At 46.1% G+C, this 27,237-nt stretch overlaps 1 protein-coding gene across 8 annotated transcripts in view; it reads left to right on the top strand.

Moving 5' to 3' along the window:
- Positions 1-27,237, top strand: part of LOC127490200 (uncharacterized) — a 108,274-nt gene that overhangs the window by 49,315 nt on the left and 31,722 nt on the right. For 4 of the 8 annotated variants that reach the window (XR_011384405.1, XM_070063893.1, XM_070063894.1 and 1 more), the window contains exons 5-6: positions 1,056-1,143; positions 19,474-19,568. Coding sequence is in view for 4 of the 8 variants with exons in the window: in XM_070063893.1 (XP_069919994.1) it covers positions 1,056-1,143; positions 19,474-19,568 (183 nt within the window). In the remaining 4 variants the exon portion in view is untranslated. Of the gene's footprint in view, positions 1-532; positions 652-1,055; positions 1,144-18,906; positions 19,026-19,473; positions 19,569-21,023; positions 21,132-27,237 lie in introns of all 8 variants that reach the window. The other 4 variants (XR_011384408.1, XR_011384406.1, XM_070063896.1 and 1 more) reach the window with 4 other exon arrangements.

The following is a 27,237-nucleotide window of genomic DNA, read 5'->3' as shown; positions in this document are numbered from 1 at the left end:
CCTCCTGCAGTGCTTCTCTTCCCCAAATGGCTTTGACAGCCAGCACTGGATCAGGCAGAAATCAGGAGGCAGGAGCTCCATTCAGGACTCCCACGAGGGAGGCAGGGAGGCAGGGAGGCAGCGAGCCAGCGAGCCAGGGAAGAGTACCCAGGCCTCAGCGGCTGCCTCCCTGGATCACAAGCTGGAGAAAGAGCAGCTGACTGAAGCGGGCCTGTGGCTTCGGGCGCTGGATGCGGCAGCGCACAGAGGCGTCCAGTGGCGCCATGGCGATGGCCAGTGAGGAGTGCGCCTGCGCCCGGCGCTTTGACCCGGAAGTGCACCCACAGGCGCTGCCGCTTTTACCCTCAGTGCATGGGTGGGAGTCAGCGCCGTGCCCACTCCTGCCCATGGCTTGAGCGAGCCTTGAGGAGCCATCTTTAACGCTGGTGGCCAAACCTGAGGAGCCCAGGGCCCCCCAGGCTCAGGCCAGGATCAGGTGAGGCTGCGGCCCGATGCGGCTGCATCAGTTCCTTGGGCTTCTGGAAACTTCCAGGCGCGGTCCTCTGCTTCGGCCCCTTCCCGAAGACTACACCTCAGGACTCGGTTCCTGTTCCTGAGGAACAGAAATGCTCTTTGTGAGGGGATTCGGCACGGTGGACTTCCCGTCACGGGGTAGGCATGGCTCGAGGTGCAGAGTGCGGGGAGGGGGTGTGTGTGGGGTGTCACTGGGTAGAAGGTGGAGGAGAGGGAGGACAAAGGTGAGGCGGGAGAAGAGAGGAAGTGGAGAGAATGAAGGGGGGGAGGCGAGGAAGGGAGGGGAAGAAAGGCGTGTGGGGAGAGGAAAGGAGGGAGAGAGTGACGGGAGCCCCCGGGGGGTGTGTGGGAGGGGGGTTGGGAGCTAGGTCGGTTTGGGGGGTTTTCTGTGCCAGGCCAGATGTAGCCTTGGCGTCTGTAGAAGAGGCCTTGACTCACGGCCTCTCTGCTCCAGGTTGTTCAGCAGTGTAAGGTTGTGTGTGCAGGAACACGGGGGCACGGGGTGCTCGAATTAATTGGAATGTAATCCGGTGAATTTTCAGACTGCATACATGGAGGAGAAAGCAGAAGCTTAGAGAAATGCCAAGAATCCCCCTGTGCTCAGCCTGTCCAAAATTCTGACACCTCAGAGTAAGTACTAGGTATTTTTTTTTCCTATGGAATAATTGGTTTGCAAGGCAGAGTTCTAGATGAGGCGGTGCAGGAGAGATCTTCAGGGTATGGATTCACACCCCAGGTGGCTACAATGGCCGGCGCTGGGCCAGGCAGGAGCAGAGGCCAGGTACTTTATCCAGTACTGCAGTGCGAGTTAAGGTGGCCCAAGTCCTTGGGGTGCTTCCTCTGCTTTCCTAGGCATTTGAACAGGCAGCTGGATCTCAAGTTGGAATAGCCTGGGTTGATGGGGGTTGAGGGGTGGGGTGGGAGCAGCCATGGCATAGTGGATGAAGCCGCCCCTGCATGTACCAGCATCCCACATGGGCATTGGTTCGAGTCTCAGCAGCTCCACATCTGATCCAGCTCTCTGCTGTGGCCTGGCAAAGCAATAGAAGAGGGCCCAAGTCCTTGGGCCCCTGCACCTGAGTGGGAGTCCTGGAGGAACTGCTCCTGGCTCCTGGCTTCAAATCCACTCAGCTCCAGCTGTCGCGTCCATCTGAGGAGTAACACATGGATGGAAGACCTTCTCTCTTTCTCTCTCCCTCTGACTCTCTGTAATTCTACTTTTGAAATGAATAAATAAAGCTTTTAAAAAAAGCATAACAAGCAGGAATCCAGTTGGAGTCTATATGGAATGACATTGTTCCAGGCTGTGTTGTAACCTGCTGTGCCACAAGGCAGGTATCTTAAGTACTTTTCTGCCCACGGCTTCTTTTTAGCTGAGCAGAAACAGGGTATGTGAATACAGTAACCTATATCTAATACATTTTCTGATACTTTATAATTATGTGTTACTCTAGTTATAAATTATAACTTCCTTAGTAATTATGGAAGCATTCCCATTTTTCCTTTCCCTTTGGGTGGATTTTGGCATATTCTGCGTTTCAAAGGCATTCACGCAGTTCATTTATCTTATATAATTTTTGGTCACAGAGTTGTTCATACTATTCCTTTAGAGTTATCTTGTCCATGCAGTCATGGTGGCACTGTTTCATTAACCAACTCATTAACTTGCACCAGTTTTTTTTTTGGTTGGTGCTGAGAAGTTCACGAATTTTGTGTTCAAAGAACCAAGTGTTAGTTTTGTCAACGTTTTTCTGTGATTGAGCTTTTTTCAGTCCCATCGACTTGTACTTGTATCTCTCCATGATTGATTTCATTTTCCTCACCTTGCTTTAAGTGTTTAAGTTGCTGTTCTTCCTCTGATCTCCTAGGGTGAAAGTGTAGCTCATGGATCTTGGTGGTTCTTTTCTAAAATATGCATCCATTACTATAAATGGGCAGGATACAGTTTCCATTTAGTTTGAATGATTTTTTATTTGAGATTTATAAATGTGTTATTTTGAGGTTGGTTGATGGTTCTTCTCGCAAGTATTTGGGATTTTCCAGCCTTTTTTTTTTCTTTCTTTCTTTTTTTTTTTTTTTGACAGGCAGAGTGGACAGTGAGAGAGAGAGAGACATAGAGAAGGTCTTCCTTTGCCGTTGGTTCACCCTCCAGTGGCCGCCGTGGCCAGTGCACCACGCTGATCCAAAGGCAAGAGCCAGGTACTTATCCTGGTCTCCCATAGGGTGCAGGGCCCAAGGACTTGGGCCATCCTCCACTGCACTCCTGGGCCATAGCAGACAGCTGGCCTGGAAGAGGGGCAACCAGGACAGAATCCAGCACCGTGACTGGGACTAGAACCCGGTGTGCCAGTGCCACTAGGCGGAGGATTAGCCTATTGACCCGCGGCGCCGGCCGGATTTTCCAGCCTTTTTGTACTGACCTCTGAGTAGAGAGGTTGCATTGTGATCTGAGACCTTACATTGTGTGGCGACTCTTCCTTAGGAGTTGAGGTCTGCTGTACAGCAGAAACATGGTCAGAGTGGATGTGCCGTGTGGGTCTGAGAAGAGTGTCATGTTGCGGTGCTGTGGACAGAGCATCCTCGAAGGATCCGTTCAACACTTGGTTGATTCAGGTGCTGTTCTTTTCAGCTACATCCTTACTGATGGTCTGACTGCTGATCTGGTAACGAAAGAGATGTCTTGATGTCTGTGAGTGTAATAGTGCCTTTGTTTATTTCTCTTTGTAGTTTTAACTATGGTTGCTTATGTATTTTGGGATGAGGTTTACTTTTGGATTCACTATCCTACTCTGTTGAAACGTGTTTCTTCTGTTGTTTCAGGAATCCCAAAGCAAGGTCTTGGTTATTGTAGGTTTATTGAAAGTCTGGAAAGACAGTTGTCATTTCACCCAGTTCCTTGTTTTTCATGGTGAAGTTGATAGTCAATTGTCTTGAGTTTTCCTAACTATATTCATGTTTGTTTTTTTTTTTTTTTCTCAAAAACCTGTTGCTGGAGGTTTTTTTGGTTGGTTGTTTTTTTGTTTTGTTTTGTTTTTTATTTAAATGGTGTTGAACCTAGAACCATTTTAGAAGAAATGTTATATTAATAATATTCAGTCTTCCAGTCCAATACACAGCGTATTTACTTAGATCTTCTTTAGTTTCCTTCATCAGCATTTTAATCTTCAGCCAACATACTGTGTATTTTATTGATAGAGTTTACGAGTTTTCATTTCAGTAGGCTATTTTAAATTTCAAATCAGTGTCTACCTGTTGATGATGGTACAATACAATTGATTTTTTTAACTTTTATTTAGTAAATATAAATTTCCAAAGTACAGTTTATGGATTACAATGGCTTCCCCCCAGAACTTCCCTCCCACCCACAACCCTCCCATCTCCTGCTCCCTCTCCCATTCCATTCACATGAAGATTCATTTTCAATTATCTTTATATACAGAAGATCAATTTAGTATATATTAAGTAAGGATTTCATCAGTTTCACCCACACAGAACATAAAGTGTAAAATACTGTTTGAGTACTACTTATAGCATTAATTCACATTGAACAACACATTAAGGACAGAGATCCTACATGAGGAGTAAGTGCACAGTGACTCCTGTTGTTGACTTAACAAATTGACACTCTAGTTTAAGGTGTCAGTAATCTCCCTAGTCTCTAGTCATGAGTTGCCAAGGCTATGGAAACCTTTTGAGTTCGCTGACTTCGATCTTATTTCGACAAGGTCATAGTCAAAGTGCAAGTTCTGTCCTCTCTTCAGAGAAAGGGACCTCCTTCTTTGATGGCCGGTTCTTTCTACTGGGATCTCACTCACAGAGATCTTTCCTTTAGGTTTTTGTTTTTGTTTTTGTTTTTTGCCTGAGTGTCTTGGCTTTCCATGCCTAAAATACTCTCATGGGCTCTTCAGCCAGATCCAAATGCCTTAAGGGCTAATTCTGAGGCCAGAGTGCTGTTTAGGACATCTGCCATTCTATGAGTCTGCTGTGTATCCCGCTTCCCATGTTGGATTGTTCTCTCCTTTTTTGATTCTATCAGTTAGTATTATCAGACACTAGTCTTGTTTGTGTGATCCCTTTGACTCTTAGACTTATCATTATGATCTATTGTGACCTGAAATTGTTCACTTGGACTAGTGAGATGGCATTGGTACATGCCAACTTGATGGGATTGTGTTAGAATGCCCTGGCACATTTCTAACTCCAGCATTTGGGGCAAGTCAGCTTGAGCATGTCCCAAATTGTACATCTCCTCCCTCTCTTATTCCCACTCTTATATTTAACAGGGATCACATTTCAGTTAACTTTAAACCCCTAAGAATAATTGTGTGTTAATTACAGAGTTCAACCAATAGTATTAAGTAGAACAAAAAAATACTAAGAGGGGTAAAGTATGAAATTGTACATCAACAGTCCGGACAAGGGCTGATCAAGTCACTGTTTCTCGTAGTTTCCATTTCACTTCACCAGGTTTCCTTTTTGGTGCTCGGTTAGTTGTCACCTATCAGGGAGAACATATGATATTTCTCCCTTTGGGACTTGCTTGATTCACTCAGCATGATGTGTTCCAGATTCCACCATTTTGTTGCAAATGACCGGATTTTATTGTTTTTGACTGCTGTATAGTATTCTATAGAGTGCATGTCCCATAATTTCTTTATCCAGTCTACTGTTGATGGGCATTTCCATTGATTCCAGGTCTTAGCTATTGTGAATTGAGCTGCAATAAACATTAAGGTGCAGACAGCCTTTTTGTTTGCCAGTGTAATTTCCTTTGGGTAAATTCCAAGGAGTGGGATGGCTGGGTTGAATGGTAGGGTTATATTCAGGTTTCTGAGAAATCGCCAGACTTACTTTCATAGTGGCTTAACCAGTTTGCATTCCCACCAACAGTGGGTTAGTGTCCCTTTTTCCCCACATCCTCGCCAGCATCTGTTGTTGGTAGATTTCTGAAGGTGAGCCATTCTCACCAGGGTGAGGTGAAACCTCATTGTGGTTTCGATTTGCATTACCCTGATTGCTAGTGATCATGAACATTTTTTCATGTGCCTGTTGGCCATTTGGATTTCCTCTTTTGAAAAATGTCTATTGAGGTCCTTGGCCCATCTCTTAAGTGGGTTGTTGGTTTTGTTTTTGTGGAGTTTCTTGATCTCTTTGTAGATTCTGGTTATTAACCCTTTATCTGTTGCGTAGTTTGCAAATATTTTTCCCATTCTGTCGGTTGCCTCTTAACTTTCCTCACTGTTTGCCTTGCAGTACAGAAACTTCTCAATTTGATGCAATCCCAAATGTTAACTTTGATTTTGGCTGCCTGTGCTTCTGGGATCTTTTCCAAGAAGTCTTTGCCTGTGCCTATATCTTGCAGGGTTTCTCCAATGTTCTCTAATAATTTGATGGTGTCGGGTCATAGATTTAGGTCTTTAATCCATGTTGAGTGGATTTTGTGTATGGTGAAAGATAAGGATCTTGCTTCATGATTCTGCACGTGGAAATCCAATTTTCCCAGCACCGTTTATTGAATAGACTGTCCTTACTCCAGGGATTGGTTTTGGATCCTTGATCAAAAATAAGTTGGCTGTAGATGTTTGGGTTGATTTCTGGTGTTTCCATTCTGTTCCATTGGTCTATCCATCTGTCTCTGTACCAGTACCATGCTGTTTTGATTACAGCTGCCCTGTAGTATGTCCTGAAATCTGGTATTGTGATGCCTCTGGCTTTGTTTTTGTTGTACAAGATGGCTTTAGCTATTCGAGGTCTCTTGTGCCTCCATATGAATTTCAGCATCATTTTTTCTAGATCTGAGAAGAATGTCTTTGGTATTTTGATTGGTATTGCATTGAATCTATAAATTGCTTTTGGGAGAATGGACATTTTGATGATGTTGATTCTTCCAATCCATGAGCATGGAAGATTTTTCCATTTCTTGGTATCCTCTTCTATTTCTTTCTTTAAGGTTTTGTAATTTTCATCGTAGAGATCTTTAACATCCTTGGTTAAGTTGATTCCAAGGTATCTGATTGTTTTTGTAGCTATTGTGAATGGGATTGATCTTAGAAGTTCTTCCTCAGCCATGGCATTGCCTGTGTATACAAAGGTTGTTGATTTTTGTGCATTGAGTTTATATCCTGCTACTTTGCCAAACTCTTCTATGAGTCCCAATAGTCTCTTAGTAGAGTTCTTTGGGTCCCCTAAATGAAGAATCATATCATCTGCAAAGAGGGATAATTTGAGTTCTTCCTTCCCAATTTGTATCCCTTTAATTTCTTTTTCTTCCCTAACAGCTCTGGTTAAAACCTCCAGAACTATGTTGAATAGCAGTGGTGAGAGTGGGTATCCCTGTCTGGTACCAGATCTCAGTGGAAATACTTCCAACTTTCCCCATTCAATAGGATGCTGGCCGTGGGTTTTTCATAAATTGCTTTGATTGTATTGAGGAATGTTTCTTCTATACTCAGTTTGCTTAGGGTTTTCATCATGAATGGGTGTTGTGTTTTATCAAATGCTTTCTCGGCGTCTATTGAGATAATAATATGGTTTTTCTTCTGCAGCTTTTTAATGTGGTGTATCACACTGATTTGTGCACATTGAACCATCCCTGCATACCAGGGATAAATCCCACTTGGTCTGGGTGGATGATCTTTCTGATGTGTTGTTGCATTGTATTGGCGAGAATTTTATTGAGGATTTTTGCATCTATGTTCATCAGGGATTTTGGTCTGTAATTTTCTTTCAATGCTGCATCTTTTTCTGGCTTAGGAATTAAGGTGATGCTGGCTTCATAGAAAGAATTTGGGAGGATTCCCTTTTTTTGATTGTTCTGAATAGTTTGAGAAGAATTAGAGTTAGTTCTTTAAATGTCTGGTAGAATTCAGCAGTGAATCCATCTGGTCCTGGGCTTTTCTTTGTTGGGAGGACCTTTATTACTGTTTATTTCTGGTAGATTTCCCTGTTTGCTGGCATACATGTCCTTGTAGTACTTTCTGATGATTCTTTTTATTTCTGTGGTGTCTGTTGTTATGCCTCCTTTTTCATCACTGATTTTATTTTTTTATTTTTTTAACTTTTATTTAATGAATATAAATTTCCAAAGTACAGCTTATGGATTACAATGGCTTCCCCCCCATAACGTCCCTCCCACCCGCAACCCTCCCCTCTCCCATTCCCTCTCCCCTTCCATTCACATCAAGATTCATTTTCGATTCTCTTTATATACAGAAGATCAGTTTAGCATACATTAAGTAAAGATTTCAACAGTTTGCTCCCACACAGAAACATAAAGTGAAAAATAATAGATGATTTTTTAAATGATGATGAAATCAGATCAGACCTATTGTCATGTTTAATCCCAGTGAGAGTCAAGTTGGGAATTGATAATTTCTTCTTTTTTTTCTTTACAGAAGATCAGTTTAGTATACATTAAGTAAAGCTTTCAACAGTGTGCACCCCCATAGAAACACAAAGTGAAATACACTGTTTGAGTATTCGTTATAGCATTAAGTCTCAATGTACAGCACATTAAGGACAGAGATCCTACATGAGGAGTAAGTGCACAGTGACTCCTGGTGTTGACTTTACAAATTGACACTCTTGTTTATGGCCTCAGTAATTTCCCCATGCTCCAGTCATGAGTTTCCAAGGCTATGGAAGCCCCTTGAGTTCTCCGACTCTTATCTTGTTTAGACAAGGTCATAGTCAACGTGGAGGTTCTCTCCTCCATCTCTGATTTTATTGATTTGAGTCTTTTCTTTTTTTATTTAGTTGTGTCAATGGGGTGACTATTTTGTTTATTTTTTCCAAAAACCAGCTCCTCGTTTTGCTGATTTTTTTGTAAATTTTTTTTGGAGTCAATCCTATTGATTTCTTCTCTGATTTTAATTATTTCTCTTCTCTTACTAGATTTGGGTCTGGTTTTCTGCAGTTTTTCTAGATCCTTGAGATGAATCGAAAGCTCATTTATTTGGTGCCTTTCCAATTTCTTTATGTAGGCACCTATTACTATAAACTTTCCTCTTAACACTGCTTTTGCTGTATCCCATAAGTTTTGATATGTTGGGCTGTTATCCTCATTTACTTCCAGAAAGTTTTTGATTTCTCCTAAGACACAGTGTTCATTCAGGAGCATGTTGTTCAATCTCCATGTGTTTGCATATGCTCCAGGGATTCCTGAGTTGCTAATTTCCACCTTCATTCCACTGTGGTCTGAGAAGCTGCATGGTATGATTCTAATTCTCTTGAATTTGCTGAGACTTGCTTTATGGCCTAGTGAATTGGTATTGGATAGGAGGGCTTATCATTTTCGTTGTTGGAGGATTTATAACTGGATTCAATGTCTTGAGTAGATACAGGTGGATACTTCAGAAAGTCACAGGAAGCTGAAGTGGAAAGTTTATTGTGGAGCAGAAGAAGTGTGTGTCAAGAGGCCAGACGAAATGTCCTCACCAGGCTCTAATTTTTTATTTCATCTTGTTTCATAAGTGAGAGATTTGCAAAGTACTTTATTTTTGGTTAACAGCTCTTTTTTTTTTAAGACTTGGCATACATCTCCCCACTTTCTCCTAGCCCATATAGGGTGTCTGATGAGAAGTCAGATGTGATTCTAATCAGAGATCTTATGAAAAGGGTCTGGTGTTTCTCTTGTATGATTTTAGTGTCCTTCTGCATGTTGGAGTGTGCAGAATTTGACTGCGGTGAGTCACGGTGAAGATCTTTCAGGTCGTGTGTATTAGGACTTCCATGTGCTTCCTGTGCTCCACTGTTCCTTTCCTCAAATTAAACAAGTTGTCTGTAATTACTTCAGTAAAAGGGCCTTCTTGTCAACTGTCTTTCTATGCCTTCACTTATTTGTTCTGATAATATCCCTTAGCTGAGGCCTAACAGTAAAAATATTATTAGTGGGTGACATGCTAGGAAGAGAATGACAAGGCCTATTCAGAGCAGCTGTCACTCCTGCTGCAGTCCCTTGGCTCCAGCTCCCAAGCAGTTGCCTGGCCAGAGGAGGATAGGGCTGCCCATGCAGTGACAGGTGCAGATAAAGTGTGTGCTCCCTGTTGCCACTACCACCTCGTGTCTGGCCACAGTTGAACTGTGGTCCCAAGGCTGGGAATGGCATCCAGGAGAGGAGTGATGCATACCACATTTCTGTTGGCTGCAGGCCAGTGCAGTCCCTGCGTACTGTTTCACACCAGGAAGAGCAGGGCTCCTGCTGTGGCAGCGGCGAGAAGCTCTGGGGTGCATCCTTGCTTGGCCTAGGAGAGAAGATGAGCTGTTATGACAGCCGTGTCACTGGCATCTGGTGGCTGTGCCAGGGCTGGGTCTTTTTTTTTTTTTTTTGACAGGCAGAGTGGACAGTGAGAGAGAGAGACAGAGAGAAAGGTCTTCCTTTGCCGTTGGTTCACCCTCCAATGGCCGCCGCGGCCGGCGCGCTGCGGCCGGCGCACCGCGCTGATCCGATGGCAGGAGCCAGGAGCCAGGTGCTTTTCCTGGTCTCCCATGGGGTGCAGGGCCCAAGCACCTGGGCCATCCTCCACTGCACTCCCTGGCCACAGCAGAGGGCTGGCCTGGAAGAGGGGCAACCGGGACAGAATCCGGCGCCCCGACCGGGACTAGAACCCGGTGTGCCGGCGCCGCTAGGCGGAGGATTAGCCTAGTGAGCCGCGGCGCCGGCCAGGGCTGGGTCTTAAATTGGTTCCCTCTGAGCAGTGGCTCGCACTGTCATCGCACTGCTAACACCCCCTGTTTTTCAGACTTGCAGGACACCTTTGGTGGGATCCATGGTCTGTGTGGTGGTCTTCATGTCCTCAGCTGCCCTGAGCATGAGCTCCCCTGGGATCTGTAGCTACTCTGGTCAGGTCTGAGTGTGGTTTGGTTGACTCTAGGGGGACAGACTTTAACAGAGAGGATCTGCAGCTTGAGCTGTGAAGGGCAGGATTTAGGGAAAGGATAACTCTTCCCTGACTGAGCGTCCACCAGGACAGACAGGCCAGAGTGTTGGCTCACGTCTTTGCTTGGGATTTCTTCCAGCCATGCAGCTTGACCTGTGTTAAGGCGGTGGGCAAGGGGAGGGTCTGGAGGGAGATACTGGCCTTGAACACGGGTGGTCCTCTTGCTGAGAATCTTACTGCCAGGGAACCACAGCCTTTCTTTCTTTATCTGTCACCACAGGGCCACACTGACTTATGGAAGCAAGAAGCCAGAGGCCCTTATTCATTCATTCCTACCGTACCCTCCCGTGTTCCTCTGTGTGCATTGCACATGTGTTCCCAAAGTGCTTCTGCTACAAGGCTCTGCCTGGATGCAGAGGCCCCCCACGTGGAGCCAAGAAGTCCTTGTAATTTGTTGTCTGTCAAGGTCACCTGATGGCATTAGTGGCTATACTAAGTGGCACCAGGTATCCTACAATTTTCCCAGCCTGCCTCACTGGGCTGTTTAATGGTGAGAAGGAGGGAATGTAGAGGGCACAGCCCCGTGGGGCAGCTCCCTGCACTGGTCTGCAGCCAACAGAAATGTGGTATTTTTCTTCTTCAGCCCCTTCTGGAAGCAATGGCTGTCCCGCCAGCAGACCAGGCCCCCTTGGAGGTGAGTGACGTGCTGCTGTTGTGGTTTCCCGCTGGTGGTCTTGGCTGCAGGCGTGCCTATTGCTCGTGCGTCCCGAAGGCGCGGGTGGAGTCGCGGTCGGTTGTGCTGTGTGGACAGTCTGGAAGGGTCCCCAGTGTGTGAGCAGCTGTGTGAGAGCAGAGGTGTCTGGGTCTCCTCCCTGAAGGGCCATGCGTTCCCTTCTGTTTGCTTTTTGAGGACCCAGCCTCCCTGCTCTAGACCTCTGAGACTGTTGATGGAACGAGAGCAAAAATGCATGTCTGTGTCCTGGTCAGGACAGTTTCGGGTTCCTGGCATTGGGTGTGATATTAGCGCTCTGTGGGTTTTTAATGAAAGAGCCTTGTCAGGCCGAGGTGTACCTTCCGTTCCTAATTTGATGATTTTTTTTTTTTTAATATCGGAGAAAGTAATGGAAGTTTTTGTGAAATAGTTTTTCTGTGTCTGTAGGGATAACGTGTGGCCTTTTCTCTTGTTGATTCTGTTCTGGGATATATTGATTTTGTATGGTAGCCAACCTTGAATTCCTGGAGTAACTCTCAGTTGCGCACTGTGAGCTAAGCTTTAGTTGTGCTTCTGGATCGCATTTGGCAATTTGTTCAGGATTATGACAGATTCATGACAGATATTTATATGCCACTTTCTTTATTATGTGTTTGTTTTCGATGTTGGGATAATGCTGGTCTGATGGAAGAAAATTGGATGTTTTCCCTCTTAATCTCCTTTTTGGAAGGATTTGTGAATCATGGATTTTAATTACCCTGTAACTGGGAGTTCTCACTGGTGAAGCCTTGTGGTCCTGGAATTATATTCATTTTTTGTGTTTGGTTTTTGGTTTCCCTGCTAATACAGTCTCATTTCAATTTAAAAGTATATTCACAGTTTCTAGTTTGACTACAATCAGTTTTGGGGTTTCTTTCTGAGAATCAATCCACTGTATCCACATTGACCAAATTCTTGTGCCTTCGTTTTCCCATAGTGTTTTTGATTATTATTTTAGTAAGGTTGTTAGTAATGTCCTCTCTGTCATTTCTCTTGTTAAGTCATTTGAGTCTGTTCTCTTTTTTGCTTGTTTCATGTGTATAAACGTAGTGTCAGTTTCACTGAGTTTTCAAGAACTGTATTTTGGTCTCACTGAATTTTTGTTGTGATATTTTCTATGCCATTGACTTTATTTCCGTTTGAATCATTTTCCTGCTTCCAGTTTCTTAAGATTTACTTTGCTGTTCTAGTGTTTGAAGGTAAAATTGGGTTTATGGATCCGATGTCTGTATTCTGTAATATATACCTGTAGAGCAATACAATTTCTCATGTGAAATTGGTCCTGTCAACATGGAAAACTATATGGGTGTACCCACTACTGGGAACATATTGAAGGAAACGAAATCATTGTATAGACAGAGAGGCTTTCACAGGCCTATGCTTATTGCAGTAGGATGCACAATAGCCAGGCTATGCAGTCTGCAGACGCATGTATGGTGTCCATAGCCCGTAATGTCTTTATTCAGTCTTGAGGTGATCGGCATTTTGGCTGATGGCATATGTTTGCTCTTGTGAATTGAGCTGTGGTAAATATGGGGGCAGAGAGAACTCTTTTTTTTGTATGCTGATTTCATTCCCCTTGGGTGCATTCCCAGAGCTGGAGTGGCTGGCTCATATGCTATGTCTGTATCCAGATTTCTGACTTATCTCCATACTGTCTTCCACAGTGGTGATACCAGTTTACATTCCCACCAGCAGTGGATTAGGGTGCCTTTTCCCTCACATGCTCAAGGCCATTGTAGAATTGATTTCCATTTCCCTGATGTCTAGTGATCCTGAGCATTTTTTTATTTTAATTTTAATTTTTATTTAATGAATACATTTTTACATAGATACAACTTTAGGACTATAGTGGTTCTTTCCCCATATCCCTCCAACCCCCATCCCAGCTCCCATTCTCTCTCCCATCTCATTCTTCATTATGGATCATTTTTAGTATGACTGTATATATAGAAAACCAATTCTATGCTAATCATAGACTTCAGCAATTTGCACCCATGCCAACATACAACATATAGAGTACAGTTTGGGGAGAGAATTTGCAGTCAATTCTCATATTACTATTCAATAGGGACAGAGGTCCTACCTGGGAAGCAAGTGAAAAGTGAGTATTGTTATTCTTTAAAATTTTTTTAACTTTTATTTAATGAATATAATTTCCAAAGTACAGCTTATGGATTACAATGAGGGTGGGCTCCAGAGAACGTGGGCTATCAGCGTCTGCGTCTCTGGGTCACCGCGTGGATGCAGCAGTGTGCAGATGTGTCCTGGGGTGCCATGGTGACGGCCTGTTGGGAGTGCGCCTGCGCCTGGGCCTGGCGCTGTGACCCGGAAGTGCACCCACACGCCTGGCCTCAACTGCCCTGCGCTGCTCCGCTGGGAGTCAGCGCCGCGTCTGCTCCTGCCCGAGAGCCCATGCAAGAGGTGGGGAGAGGAGCTCTACTTGATGCTGCTGACAGAGCCTGAGGGAGACCCAGCGGCCCCAGGGTCAGGCCAGGATCAGGAGAGGGTGCGGGTCTGAGGCTTCCGCGCCATTTCCCAGGCGCGTTTCTATTCTTTGGCCCCTTCGGGAAGCAATGGCCTTCGCGGACCTCTGTCCCGCCGGCAGACTGCCCCTCCCGCCCCCCGCCCGGAGGTGAGTGACACGTGGCTGTTGCGGTGTCCCGCTGGGGGTCTTGGCTGCAGGCGTGCCTGTTGCTCTTGGGTCCTGAAGGCGCGGGTGGAGTCGCTGTCGTGCAGTGCGGACGGTCTGGAAGGGTCCCCAGGGTGCTTGCAGCTGTGCAAGAGCAGAGGTGGCTGGGTCTCCTCCCGGAACGGCCTTGTGTTCTTGTCTGTTTGCTTTTCCAGGGCCCAGCCTCCCTGCTCTAGACCTCTGAGACTGTTGTCAGGAGGAATGAGAGCGAAAGTGCGTGTCTGTGTCCTGATCTAGGAGGACAGTTTCGGGTTCCTGGCATTGGGTGTGATATTAGCGCTCTGTGGGTTTTTAATGAAAGAGCCTTGTCAGGCCGAGGTGTACCTTCCGTTCCTAATTTGATGATTTGGTTTTTAGTATCGCACAAGTCACGGGAGTTTTTGTGGAATAGGTTTTCTGTGTCTGTCGGGATACTTTGTGGGCTTTCCCCATGTGTGTTCTGTTCTGTGATAGATTGATTTTGTATGGTAGAAATGCATCCTTGCATTTCTGGAGAAACTCAGTTGCGCCCAGTGTGCTAAGCTTTGGTTGTGCTTCTGGATGGCATCTGATCATATTTTGTTGAGGCCTGTGACACATTCACGACGGATATTTGTGTGCCATTTTCTTTGTGGTGTGCTTGTTTGGGATGTTGGGATAATGCTGGTCTGATGGAATGAAATGGAAGGCTTTTCCTCTTCATCCCCTTTTTGGGATGGTGTGTGAATCACGGATTTTAATTATCTTTTAAGTGGAGTTCTCACTGGACTTTCCTTCTTGTCTTTTTCGTTTGTTTCTGTTTCCCTGCAGCTACAGTCTCTTTTCAAATTATAAGTGTATTCAGAATTTCTTGTTTTACTGTATTCAGGTTTAGTGGTTGGCATCTTTCTGAGAATCAAGCCACTCTATCTAGGTTGACCAAATCCCCGTGCCTGGTTTTTCCCTAGTATTTTTGGTTTATTATTTTGGCAAGGTTGGTAGTGATGTCCTCTCTGTCATTTCTGTTGTCAAGTCACTTGAGTCTGTTCTCCTTTTCCCCCCTGTTTCCTCTTTTGTCAGTTTCACTGAGTTTTCCAGAACTGTATTTTGGTCTCAGTGAATGTCTTTAGTGATTTTTCTATGCTGTTGGATTGATTTCCCTTTGAATCGTTTTCCTCCTTCCGGTTTCTTAAGATTTACTTTGCTGTTCTAGTGTTTGTAGGTAAAATTGGGTTTATGGATCTGATGTCTGTATTCTGTAATATATACCTGTAGAGCAATACAGTTTCTCATGTGAAATTGGTCCTGTCAACTTGGAAAACTGTATGGGTGTACCCACTACTGGGAACATATTGAAGGAAACGAAATCATTGTGTAGACAGGCTTTCACAGGCCTATGCTTATTGCAGTAGGATGCACAATAGCCAGGCTATGCAGTCTGCAGACGCATATATGATGTCCATAGCCCGTAATGTCTTTATTCAGTCTTGAGGTGATCGGCATTTTGGCTGATGGCATATGTTTGCTCTTGTGAATTGAGCTGTGGTAAATATGGGGGCAGAGAGAACTCTTTTTTTTTGTATGCTGATTTCATTCCCCTTGGGTGCATTCCCAGAGCTGGAGTGGCTGGCTCATATGCTACGTCTGTATCCAGATTTCTGACTTATCTCCATACTGTCTTCCACAGTGGTGATACCAGTTCACATTCCCACCAGCAGTGGATTAGGGTGCCTTTTCCCTCACATCTTCAAGGTAATTGTAATATCGATTTGCATTTCCCTGATGGCTAGTGATACTTATCATTTCTACATATGTTTGTTGGACATTTAGATTTCCTTTCTTTTTTTTTTCTTTTTCTTTTTTTTATTTAGTAAATATAAATTTCCAAAGTACAGTTTATGGATTACAATGGCTCCCCCCACACACATAATTTGCCTTCCATTTACACCCCCCACATCTCCCGCTCCCTCTCCCATTCCATTCACATCAAGATTCATTTTCAATTATATTTATATACAGAAGATTGATTCAGTATATATTAAATAAAGATTTCATCAGTTTGCACCCACACAGAAACACAAGTGTAAAATACTGTTTGAGTACTACTTATAGCATTATTTCACATTGGACAACACATTAAGGACAGACCCCACATGAGAAGTAAGGACACGGTGACTCCTGTTGTTGACTTAACAGTTTGACGCTCTTGTTTATGGTGTCAGTAATCTCCCTAGTCTCTAGTCATGAGTTGCCAAGGCTCTGGAAGCCTTTTGAGTTTGCCGACTTCGATCTTATTCTGACAGGGTCATAGTCAAAGTGGAAGTTTTCTCCTCCCTTCAGTGAAAGGTACGTCCTTCTTTGATGACCCATTTTTTCCACTGGGGTCACTCGCAGAGATCTTTCATTTAGGTCTTCTTTTTTTTTTTTTTTCCAGAGTGTCTTGGCTTTCCATGCCTAAAATATTCTCATGGGCTCTTCAGCCAGATCCGAATGTCTTAAGGGCTGATTCTGAGGCCAGAGTGCTGTTTAGAACATCTGCCATTCTATGAGTCTGCTGTGTATCCTGCTTCCCATGATGGATCCTTCTCTCCCTTTTTGATTCTGTCAGTTAGTATTAGCAGACACTAATCTTGTTTGTGTGATCCCTTTCACTCTTCGACCTATCAGTGTGATCAGTTGTGAAGTGAAATTGATCACTTGGACTAGTGAGATGGCAGTGGTACATGCCACCTTGTTGGGATTGAATTGGAATCCCCTTGCACTTTTCTAACTCCAGCATTTGGGGCAAGTCCGATTGAGCATGTCCCAAATTGTACATCTCCTCCCTCTCTTATTCCCACTCTTATATTTAACAGGGATCACTTTTCAGTTAAAATTTAAACACCTAAGAATAATTGTGTGTTAATTACAGAGTTCAACCAATAGTACTAGAACAAAACAAAAAAAATACTAAAATGGATAAAGTATTACATTGTACGTCAACAGTCAGGACAAGAGCTGATCAAGTCACTGTTTCTCCTAGATTTCCTTTCTTGAAATATGCCTGTGGAAGCCCCTCGCCCATTTCCTGAGTGGGTGGTTTGTTTTGCTGTAGTTGAGTTTTTTGAAAGTTTCTTGTGGTTTAGTTTATCCTTTATCAGTTGCATACTTTGCATATAATTTCTCCCATTCCGTTAGTTGCCTCTTTACTTTGCTGAGTGTTTTCTTTTGCAGGGCAGAAGCTTCTCCATTTTTTTTTTTTTGGTGTCCTCTTGTATCTCTCTCTTTAATCTTTTGTGATTCCCAGATGTTGAACATCCTTGGTTAAATTATTCCAAGCTTTTTATTTTCTTTGTAGCTATGTGAATGGGATTGATCTTAGAATTCCTTTCTCAGCCATGACATTGTCTGTGTATACAAAGACTTGATTTTTTTTTCCTGGCTCATTACCTAACTCTACTCTGAATTTCAATAGTCTCTTAGTGGAGTCTTTTGGATCTTCTATATATAGAATTGTGTCATCTGCGAATACGGATAGTTGGACTTCCTCCTTCCCAATTTGTATCTACAATGAGAAATTAGAGAAGAAGTACCAACATGATTGTGTGCATGTAGAAAATGTGAATAGTGACCTCAGATACTACCTTTCTGTATTCTCTCTTGCTTTGTGGGACATGTGATTTGGCCTGTTTCCAACATGATCTGTACTTTAAATGCAGGGCTAGACTGTGCAGGGTGGTGTCTGGGAAGTAGATCTGTGTTCCATGGAGAACTCTGTAGATCACAGGTGTTTCAAGTCCTTGTGTGAGTGGGTACATAAGTGTCTGAATAAATAAATTACAAAGATTTCCTCATGCTTAAGTCAGAGATAATGCCACACAGAATGTTTGTAAGGAAGAAGAGAATGAATGGGTACTAGAATCTTTTCTAAGACTGATTTAAATTCTTTTTCAAATTCTGTGTCTATTTGGTATGCAATACCTATAGTATCAGTTTGTAAATAAACTCTAGTAGTTGGCCTGTATTTTATTTACAGCTATGTCTTCCTTTTTTAATTTTTACTTTTTCTTAAATATTTATTTATTTGAAATTCAGACATATACACAGAGAGGATGGGAGGCAGAGAGAGCGAGAGAGAGAAAGAGAGAGACAGATACATAGGTTTTCCATCTGCTGTTCCACTTCCTATTCGGCTGCAATGGCCAGAGCAGAGGAGATCTAAAAGCAGGAGCCCGGAACCTCCCTGTGGTCTCCTTCATGGGTACAAGGGCACAAGGAGTTGGGCCATCTTCTACTGCCTTCCCAAACCACGGCAGAGAGCCACATCAGAAGTGCAGCATCCAGGACTCGAACTGGCGCCTAGATGGGATGTGCGATGTGGGTGGTGGCTATAGCCACTACCCCACAATGCCAGGTCCTCCGGAAGCCATTGCCCATGGAATGCTGCTGTCTGCGAACATTGCTGGGAAAGCAGAGGGAGAAGGCCCAAGGTCTTAGGACCCTGAACCCAGAATTGGGCACCGGATAAAGTCCCTGGCTTCTGCTTTGGCCTGGCCAAGCCCTGGCCTTTTTAGCCACCTGGGGGGTAACCCCCCAGATGGATGATCACTCAGAGTGAGAAAGAGTGCTCATGATGCTGCTTGCACTGCTGCTCTCCCCAAGCAGCAGCAAGGGGCAGCGCTGGTCCAGGCAGAAGCCAGGAGGCAGGAGCTCCATTCAGGACTCCCACTAGACAGGGTGGCTGGGTCCAGAGTGCCTGGGCCGTCAGTGGCTGCCTCCCTGGGTCACAGCCTGATGAGGCAGGAATGGAAGTGGTCCTGGGGCATCAGGGCGTAGCTGCATCCCTTGGTGCCCTGTCAGTCACCAGTGAGGAGTGTGCCTGTGCCCAGCACTGTGACCCGGAAGTGCACCCGCAGGTGCATCTGTTTCTTCTGCATGGTGCTCCGGTGGGAGTCAGCGTCATGTCTGCCCCAGCTCAGAGCTTATGCAAGCCCTGAGTTGCTGATTTCGATGCTGGTGGCTGAGCCTGAGGAGATACAGTGCCTCCCCCCCCACCCCCCCAGGGTCAAGCCAGGATTAGGTGAAACTCTGGTGAGGCAGCCACTCAGTTATCTTGTGCTTCTGGAACTTTCTAGGCACAGTCCTCTTCTTTGGCCCCTCTGAAAGACTACACCTCAGGTCTGGATTCCTGTGTCAGAGGAACAGAAAGGCTCTTTCTGTGGAGAGTTTGGCATGGTGGCCTTCCTGTCACTGGGTAGGAGGGGCCCGGGGGACAGTGAGTGGGGAGGGTGTGTGTGAGGGGTAGCTGAGATAGAAGGTGGAGAAGAGTGGGTGTCAAGAGGAGGCTGGAGGAGAGAGGAAGGGGGGAGAATGAAAAGGTGGCATGAAGGTGGGGAGGCAAGGTAGGGAGGGGCAGAAACCCATGTGGGGGAGAGGAAAGGGAGGGGGAGAGTGACAGGAGTGCTGGTGGGCATGTGTGGTGGTGGGGATTGGGAGAGGTAGAACTTTTCCCACAGGCCTGGTTCTGTCTTGGGGCTTTTCTGTCCCTGGCCGGAAGTAGCCTTTGCCACGTCCTTGAGAGGGGGACTTGACTCACAGCCTCTCTTCTCCAGGTTGTTAGGAAGCATAAGGTGTGTGTGCAGGAAAACGGGGGCATGGGGACGCTCTAATTAATTGGCACATAATCCAGTGAATTTTCACAGGCTGCACACACGAAGGAGAAAGCAGAAGCTTAGAGAAACGCCAAGAATCCCTCTGTGCTGTGTTCCAGGCTGTCCCAAGATTCTGACACCTCATAGTAAGTACTGGATATTTTTTTCTATTTAAATACTAATTTGAAAGGCAGAATTATAGATGAGGAGGTGTGGGAGAGATCTTCGTGTATGGGTTCACCCCCCAGGTGACTACATTACCAGGGCTGGGCCAGGCGGGAGCAGAAGCCAGGTACTTTATCCAGTACTCCAGAGTGGGTTCAGGGGCCCAAGTTCTTGGGGTGCATCCTCTGCTTTCCTAGGCATTTCAGCATACATCTGGATCACAAGTGGGAACAGCCTGGGGGTGGGGGAGTGGCAGACAGAACAGTGGCATAGTGGATGAAGCTGCCGCCTGTAGTACCAGCATCCCATATGGGTGTCTTCCTTCTCTATGATACTTTTCTCTCATTCCCCCCAGCAAAACTAAGTATCCAGAGCTTCTGTAACACACTACCTATGCATGTAAATTGCTTACCCATTTCATCACCATTTATTTGCTAAATACCTATATCCTGTATAAAACTGTGAGCTTGTCCAGGGCAGGACTTTGTCTCTCTGCTTTCATTCCTGTAGTCCCTGGTACACAGTTGGAATTCAGCTTATGCAGAACTAACAATGCACTCACTGTTGGATCTTGGGACAGGAACTGTTGGTTATAGAAGGGTCTGTTTACAGCAATAAAGGTAGGAGGGACAAGAAAGGATGTTTAAGAGAATCAGCATTAATGAAGCACTTTCAGTGGTCAGGCTTCTTAATGTACCATTGTCTCATTTCTAAATAACAACACAAGGAGGGGAAGCAAGAGCTTTATTTAATTATACAACATTGTCCTGTCTAATCCTCTTCAAAGCTCTGTGAGAAAGGCACCACTGATACCCTTTTAAATATGAGTTAAGGGCCAGTGCCGCGGTTCAGTAGGCTAATCCTCTGCCTTGCAGCGCTGGCACACCAGGTTCTAGTCCTGGTCAAGGCACCGTATTCTGTCCCTGTTGCCCCTCTTCCAGGCCAGCTCTCTGCTGTGGCCCGGGAGTGCAGTGGAGGATGGCCCAAGTTCTTGGGCCCTGCACCCCATGGGAGACCAGGATAAGCACCTGGCTCCTGCTTTCAAATCAGCGCGGTGCGCCAGCCGTGGCGGCCATTGTAGGGTGAACCAACGGCAAAAGGAAGACCTTTCTCTCACTGTCCACTCTGCCTGTCAAAAAAAAAGAAATATGAGTTAAAGGAAGTGGGAACCAGCCCTAGGCCATATATAGAGATCAATGAAGTTCCAGTTTAAATCATGCTGTGCTTGCCCCAGAGTTGTGTCCCTCCTTGGGTTGGAACCTCAGCTTCCAGTAGTTCCAGAGTTGGGGTATCAGAGAGGTGGTAGCTGGTGAAAACCAGTGGTCCTAGTCTTTGGGCTTGTCTTTGTGTGCAGCATAACTACAGGGACTTGAGCTGTGTCACTAAGGACCCTTCTTCCTAATGCTATGGCCTCATGCTGTGATTTGTTAATATAGGTCTTGTGTCCTGGTACACACCAGTGGGGAGTCTTGAGCTGTTGGGAGAGTCTGAGGAGGACACCTTGCCACCCTGGGACTGGAACTGACTTTAAGAGGGACCCTGAGGTATGAAAGGAGATTTGCTGGTAGGGTTAGGACCAGAGGGTTTGAGGAATCCTCAAGGTCCCTGGTGATTAGACTTTTTTTTATTATTTTTTTATTATTCTTTATTCTTTATTTCAAAAGAAGAAAGAAATATTTCATGCGTTAGTTTACTTCCCTAATGCCCATAACAGCTGGAAAGGTATGTAAAGCCAGGGTCTGGGAACTCAATCCCAGTCTCCTATGTGAGTAGCAAGAATGTAAGTATTTGAGCCATCACCTGTTGCCTCCCAGGTTGTAGTAGTAGGAAGCTGGAACCAGGACTTCAGCCAGGACTTGATCCTGGGCACTCTAACATGGGCTGTGGGGATTCCAGTAGTGGCTTAGCTGCTATACCAAAAGCCCATCCCTGAATAGTTCTTCCTTCAAAGTGTGGCTGGCTACTTGTGAGGGGTTTACCTCACCACTGCTCACTGGGCCTGCTGCACAATTTTGTGAGCACCTTGTTCCAAAGGCAGCGGTAAAGTGCCACTAAAGATACTAAAACATAAATCTCTTTCCTTTCTTCCATGTATCTCCTTGGCTCAGACTCATGTTCTTTTGACTCACTTACAAAACATAAGTTCAAAGATAAAATTTTGAGGCTTTTTAAGACACCACCAGCAGAGGCTTAAACCCAGTGCAGGCCCTTCTGAGTGTGTGACTGTTCCTATGTGACTATGTAGGCTGCACGCCCATGAGGTTATCCCTGGCTGCTGAGTATAACCCATTGGCTTTAATCCATCCAGGTCTAGTCATAGGATCTCCAGGGCACCTGGGCAGACTTAATGTCTTATTAAGTCAGCTCCCTGAGGATTGTGTGGACTAGCTAGTCATACTGTCTCATGATCAAACTCCTTGATTTTCTTAGAGACCTCTTTTCCAGCTAGGGCTGGTATCTTTTTCCAGTGTAAGGCTCCTCATTCCTGGCCTTGAGCACTGAGAGGAACTGGAATGCTGCTGTGGCAGAGACCTCCTATAGGTTCTCTGAGCATTCTGAGTCCCCACGACTCTGCTTAGTGCTTCTGTGGTACCACACTGTCAGAACTGTGTTCACAAATGAGTCAGGGGACAGTCTGTCTCTGCTGTATTCCTGCTCTGAGCCTGGCAATCAAGGTCCACACAAGGCCGATGACAGAAATGTTGCATCCAGGCTGGTGCCATGGCTCACTTGGCTAATCCTCCGCCTGTGGTGCTGGCACCCCGGGTTCTAGTCCCGATTGGTGTGCTGGATTCTGTCCCAGTTGCTGCTCTTCCAGTCTAGCTCTCTGCTGTGGCCCGGGAAGGCAATGGAGGATGGCCCAGGTGCTTGGGCCCTGCACCCACATGGGAGATCAGGAGGAAGCACCTGGCTCTTGGCTTCAGATCAGCACAGCACACCGGCCATAGCGGCCATTTGGGGAATGAACCAACGGAAAATGAAGACCTGTCTGTCCCTCTCTCTCTCTCTCTCTCACTGTCTAACTCTGCCTGTCAAAAAAAAAAGTTGCATCCAGAACAGCCCCCTTATAACTAAGGTCACCTTAAGAGCTCCACAAATGGATCTTGGACAGGAGGTCAGGACTTTATGTGCAACTTGAACTTTTCCTGCCTTGGGAAGTTTACTGCCCCCACCCCCAGGACATGTTCTGAGCTGCTTGGTCCTAGGTGTAGAGGCTCTGGCCTCTGGAAATGTTGCACTGAGTTGACCTCTGAGTTTCCAGATGCCAGAAAACATGTAACAGAGCTCCTTGGATCTGTGTGACCACTTGTATATCCAACTGTGATCACAGACACGCATGGTGGATTTATGAGTGCTGCCTCAGGGTGGAGCTGAGTGCTTCCTCCTGGGACTGCATGATCTTCCTGGGATTCCAGGGTGGCACAGCAACCCATGGTGCTCTGGAGGCTCTCGCTGAATCTGTGTGTAGCTTAGAAGGTAAAACTGTGTCTTTTCACTGGTATGGAGCAGAGTCTCAGAAGGACAAGGGGATGGTCCTATAAGAAATTGATGCTGGGGCCGGCGCTGTGGCACAGCAGGTTAAAGTCTTGGCCTGCAGTACTGGCATCCCATATGGGTGCCACTTCATGTCCCAGCTGCTCCACTTCTGATCCAGCTCTCTGCTAAGTCCTGGAAAAGCAGTAGAAGATGGCCTGAGTCCTTGGGGCACTGCACCCATTTGGGAGACCCAGAAGAAGATTCTGGCTCCTGGCTTTGGATCAGCTCAGCACTGGCCATTGCAGTCATGGGGGAGTGAACCAGCTGTTGGAAGACCTCTCTCTCTCTCTCTCTCTGGCTCGACCTCTCTCTAACTTTTTCAAATAAAATAAATCTTTTTTAAAAAATAACTTAATGCTAATGGGTGCATTTGTTCTAACTTGGAAAGGAAATTTCATTCCTCTGCTTCAAGTCAGCTTGCACTTCAGGAAGGGCAGCATTTTGGTGCATTTGGAGAATCTTTAGGCTTCTTGCTTCTTCTCTGCTGGCCTCTGCCTTGTAAATTATCATGTAGCATCATTCTTTGCTCTGGTAGGATCCATATTTTTAAAATTTATTTGACAGATAGAGTTAGGGAGAGAGAGAGAAAGAGAAAGGTCTTCCTTCTGTTGGTTCACCCCTCAAATGGCCACCATGGCTGGAACTATGCCAGTCCAAAGCCAGGAGCCAGGTGCTTCTCCAGGTCTCCCATGCAGGTGCAGGCACCGAAGCACAATTTTTTGTCATTGTCTTGTTTCTTTAGTTATTAGGAATAAATTATTTTGTTAGGTTGAAATTAGCCTATTTGAATTAGTGTCAGATCTCATTTGCTGTGAAATAAAGAATTACTTTATGGATAATGAAAGCAATTTAATGATGTGGTGTAAAGGAGAAAACAGTATTAAGCTATTAACACCAGGGGACTTCTCGCTGACCTCTTACAGTGCCCTGCAGACTGTACATTATTGCACTCTTGAGGATCCAGGGGCTGAAGTCTGGCCTGAAGGTATTTTAGAGAATTCTCCATGTGGAAAAGTCATAAAAAAGCAGAGAAATATAATTAGCAATAAATGAGAAGGCAGAAGAAACTTCTAGAATTGAATGGACCACAAGGTTTGCTGGGATGTTTTGAGCAGTACAGCACTAGGTAGTCTGTACTGGGCACCAGAAACAATCACTACAGCCTTGTGAAATTAAAAACTCTATGAAGTTCTGCAGAATGGTGTTTGAGACTTGTCGCTCCCCCTCTTCGTGGAGGAGCAACACAGGACCCTGCGCTGTTCTTTCGTCTGCTCGGCCCTCCCCGGGTTTGCTGCTGGTCCTTCCCGGGTTGGCTACTATCCCTTCCACCTCCGTGGAAGGGCAGTTCCCCCTGGCCGCATTCCCCACTTCCGCAGGGGAGCGGCACACCGCCGGCCGGCTCTCTGGGGGCTGCACGGGTTCCCTTAGATGTTCCCCATAGATGTTCCTAGTGCATGCCGTCTCTCTCCTCCTTTATAGTCCTCCTCCGCCAATCCCAACTCGGCTGAGTACGCTGCTCTCCAATCAGGAGCAAGTCCTACAGTTAATTGGTTGAACTGGAGGCAGCTGTGCGGAAGCTGTTTACTTCTCTCCCAGCGCCATATTGTGGGAGAGCAGATGCATAGAATAAGTCTTAATTCGAGTAACTTAGTCTAGTCCGGATTGCTCCCCACAGATCCCCCTTTCTTTTTATTTTTTGGCGTTGATACGCGCCTGTCTTCGGTGTCCCGCAGCACACACTCTGCTGTACTTGCTAGAGTTGCCACAGGCTCTTACAAGTCCTATCCATCAGGCAAACCGAATCCGGGTCCTCTCTTCGCCATGTTGTGAGGAGGTTTTTAGGCGCTGATGCGTGCCTGTGTTCGGTGCCCTGCAGCGCATACTCTGCTCTGCTAGAACTGCCTGCAGGTGTTTACAAAACCTATCAGGCAAACCGAATCCAAGCCTTCTCATTGCCTTATTGTGGGGGAGACTTATTAGTGTTGGTTCGTGCCTATCTTCGGTGACCTGCAGCTCATACTCTGGTCGAGCTTTGCTGGCGCTTACCGCCTTAAATCAGGCAGACCGAATCCAAGCTTAATATTGTTGTATTGTGGGGAAGCCTTACTGATGTTAATTCGTGCCTGTCTTCGGTGACCTGCGGCTAGCCGCCCAGGTGCTCATCGCCTCACTAATCGGGCAGACCGAATCCAAGCCTTCTAATTGGCATGTTGAGGGGAGGCCTTATTTTTCTCTATTTCTCTATCTCCGGGCATTTCTATTTCTCCCATTTTACTTCTGTCTGCCAACATTCCTATTTCTCTTTTACTTCTAAACTTCTGTTTCTCTTATCCCCGCAGCTTTCCGGCACCTCGCCCCGCCGGCGGGTTCCCGGCTCTGCGCCGCTTCAGCCCGCGCGCCTCTCTCATCTGCGCAGCTTCCCGGCTTTGCGCGGCTCGGCTTTGCGCGCTCCGCGGTCTCCACGCTTAACCCTTTCGCGTCTGAACCACGGCCTACGCCAGCGTTCCCTATCTATTCACGCCCCGTGCTCTCTCTGCACGCGGCGGCTTCCGCGAGTAACACAGCGTAGCTTGCGTCTCCGCCACTAGGATTCAATCTAAGTTCCCCGGGCTAGCCTGGCGAATTCAACCCAGCGTACGTCTCCGCCCCACGATTTGGCTTCCCGTCCTTTGCTCCCCGGGCTAATCAGACGGATCCCAATCTGGCTTACGTCTCAGCTTCTGGTTTCAACTTTTCGCCCCCTATTCCCGGGCTAACTTGAGAACCCCAAAGTGGCTTTCGTCTCCGCCTTGGCCTGCCCTCCGCGGCTTCAATTTCCCTAACATTTTTCTCTACCCGGTATGTTTTCCCAAGCTTTCCTCCAACAATATTCCTCCCTCATTTCTCCTGGCCTCTCCCCACAGTCCGCGTCCGAGTCTGTTTGTTCTAGCTTTCACTTTCGCTTTCGACCTTAAAGATTTCTCCCAGCTTCCCCCCGTAATCCGTATCCGAGTCTATGCCTAGGCTTTCAATAGCTTCTTCCGGCTCCTTTTTCGTCCGGCTTTTCCCTAGGCTGTTTGCTAGTCTCTCCGATATTTTCCCAATTCTTCCCGTTTCTTCCCTCCTAAGTTTCATATCCGTCCTAGGTTTCCTATCCGAGTCATTTCTTCCCTCCTAAGTTTCCTATCCGCCCTAGGTTTCCTATCCGAGTCACGGCACCATTATGTCGCTCCCCCTCTTCGTGGAGGAGCAACACAGGACCCTGCGCTGTTCTTTCGTCTGCTCGGCCCTCCCCGGGTTTGCTGCTGGTCCTTCCCGGGTTGGCTACTATCCCTTCCACCTCCGTGGAAGGGCAGTTCCCCCTGGCCGCATTCCCCACTTCCGCAGGGGAGCGGCACACCGCCGGCCGGCTCTCTGGGGGCTGCACGGGTTCCCTTAGATGTTCCCCATAGATGTTCCTAGTGCATGCCGTCTCTCTCCTCCTTTATAGTCCTCCTCCGCCAATCCCAACTCGGCTGAGTACGCTGCTCTCCAATCAGGAGCAAGTCCTACAGTTAATTGGTTGAACTGGAGGCAGCTGTGCGGAAGCTGTTTACTTCTCTCCCAGCGCCATATTGTGGGAGAGCAGATGCATAGAATAAGTCTTAATTCGAGTAACTTAGTCTAGTCCGGATTGCTCCCCACAAGACTCACTAATAGGACTCAACCTACAAGGAATGCAGATGAGACAGCATCTCTGACCTTAACAGTGGTGGTCTTTACTTTCCTTTTATATTGCTGTAGCAACCTTAAAATGCCTTTTTTTAAAAACCTGAGGAAATGTATCTGGAAAGTCTTTTTGGTCATCTTTTGTTATCAGTAAATTCACCATCTGAAGTTTGTTATAACTTACTGAACCTGTGGTACTAGGAACTAGATAGAACTTTGCAGCATTAGACTACAATTTGCTGCTTGCTCAAAACCAAGGGAGTTGGAGCTTACCCAGCATAATTAGAAATGTACCCTCTATTTGAAGCCTTGGCAAGAACCATAATTTAGGATTGTGGCTGTGTGTCACTGGTAGAACGTGTTGTTCAGTCCTGAGTTTGGACACCTTGTTTGTATATGACAGAAAAATAGCTTTCAGAAACTTCC

Source organism: Oryctolagus cuniculus, chromosome 19 (assembly GCF_964237555.1).
Source record: "Oryctolagus cuniculus chromosome 19, mOryCun1.1, whole genome shotgun sequence".
NCBI classification, from domain to species: Eukaryota; Metazoa; Chordata; class Mammalia; order Lagomorpha; family Leporidae; genus Oryctolagus; species Oryctolagus cuniculus.
The sequence above is the reverse complement of the archived record's forward strand: the minus strand, read 5'-3'. Positions and strand labels throughout refer to the sequence as shown.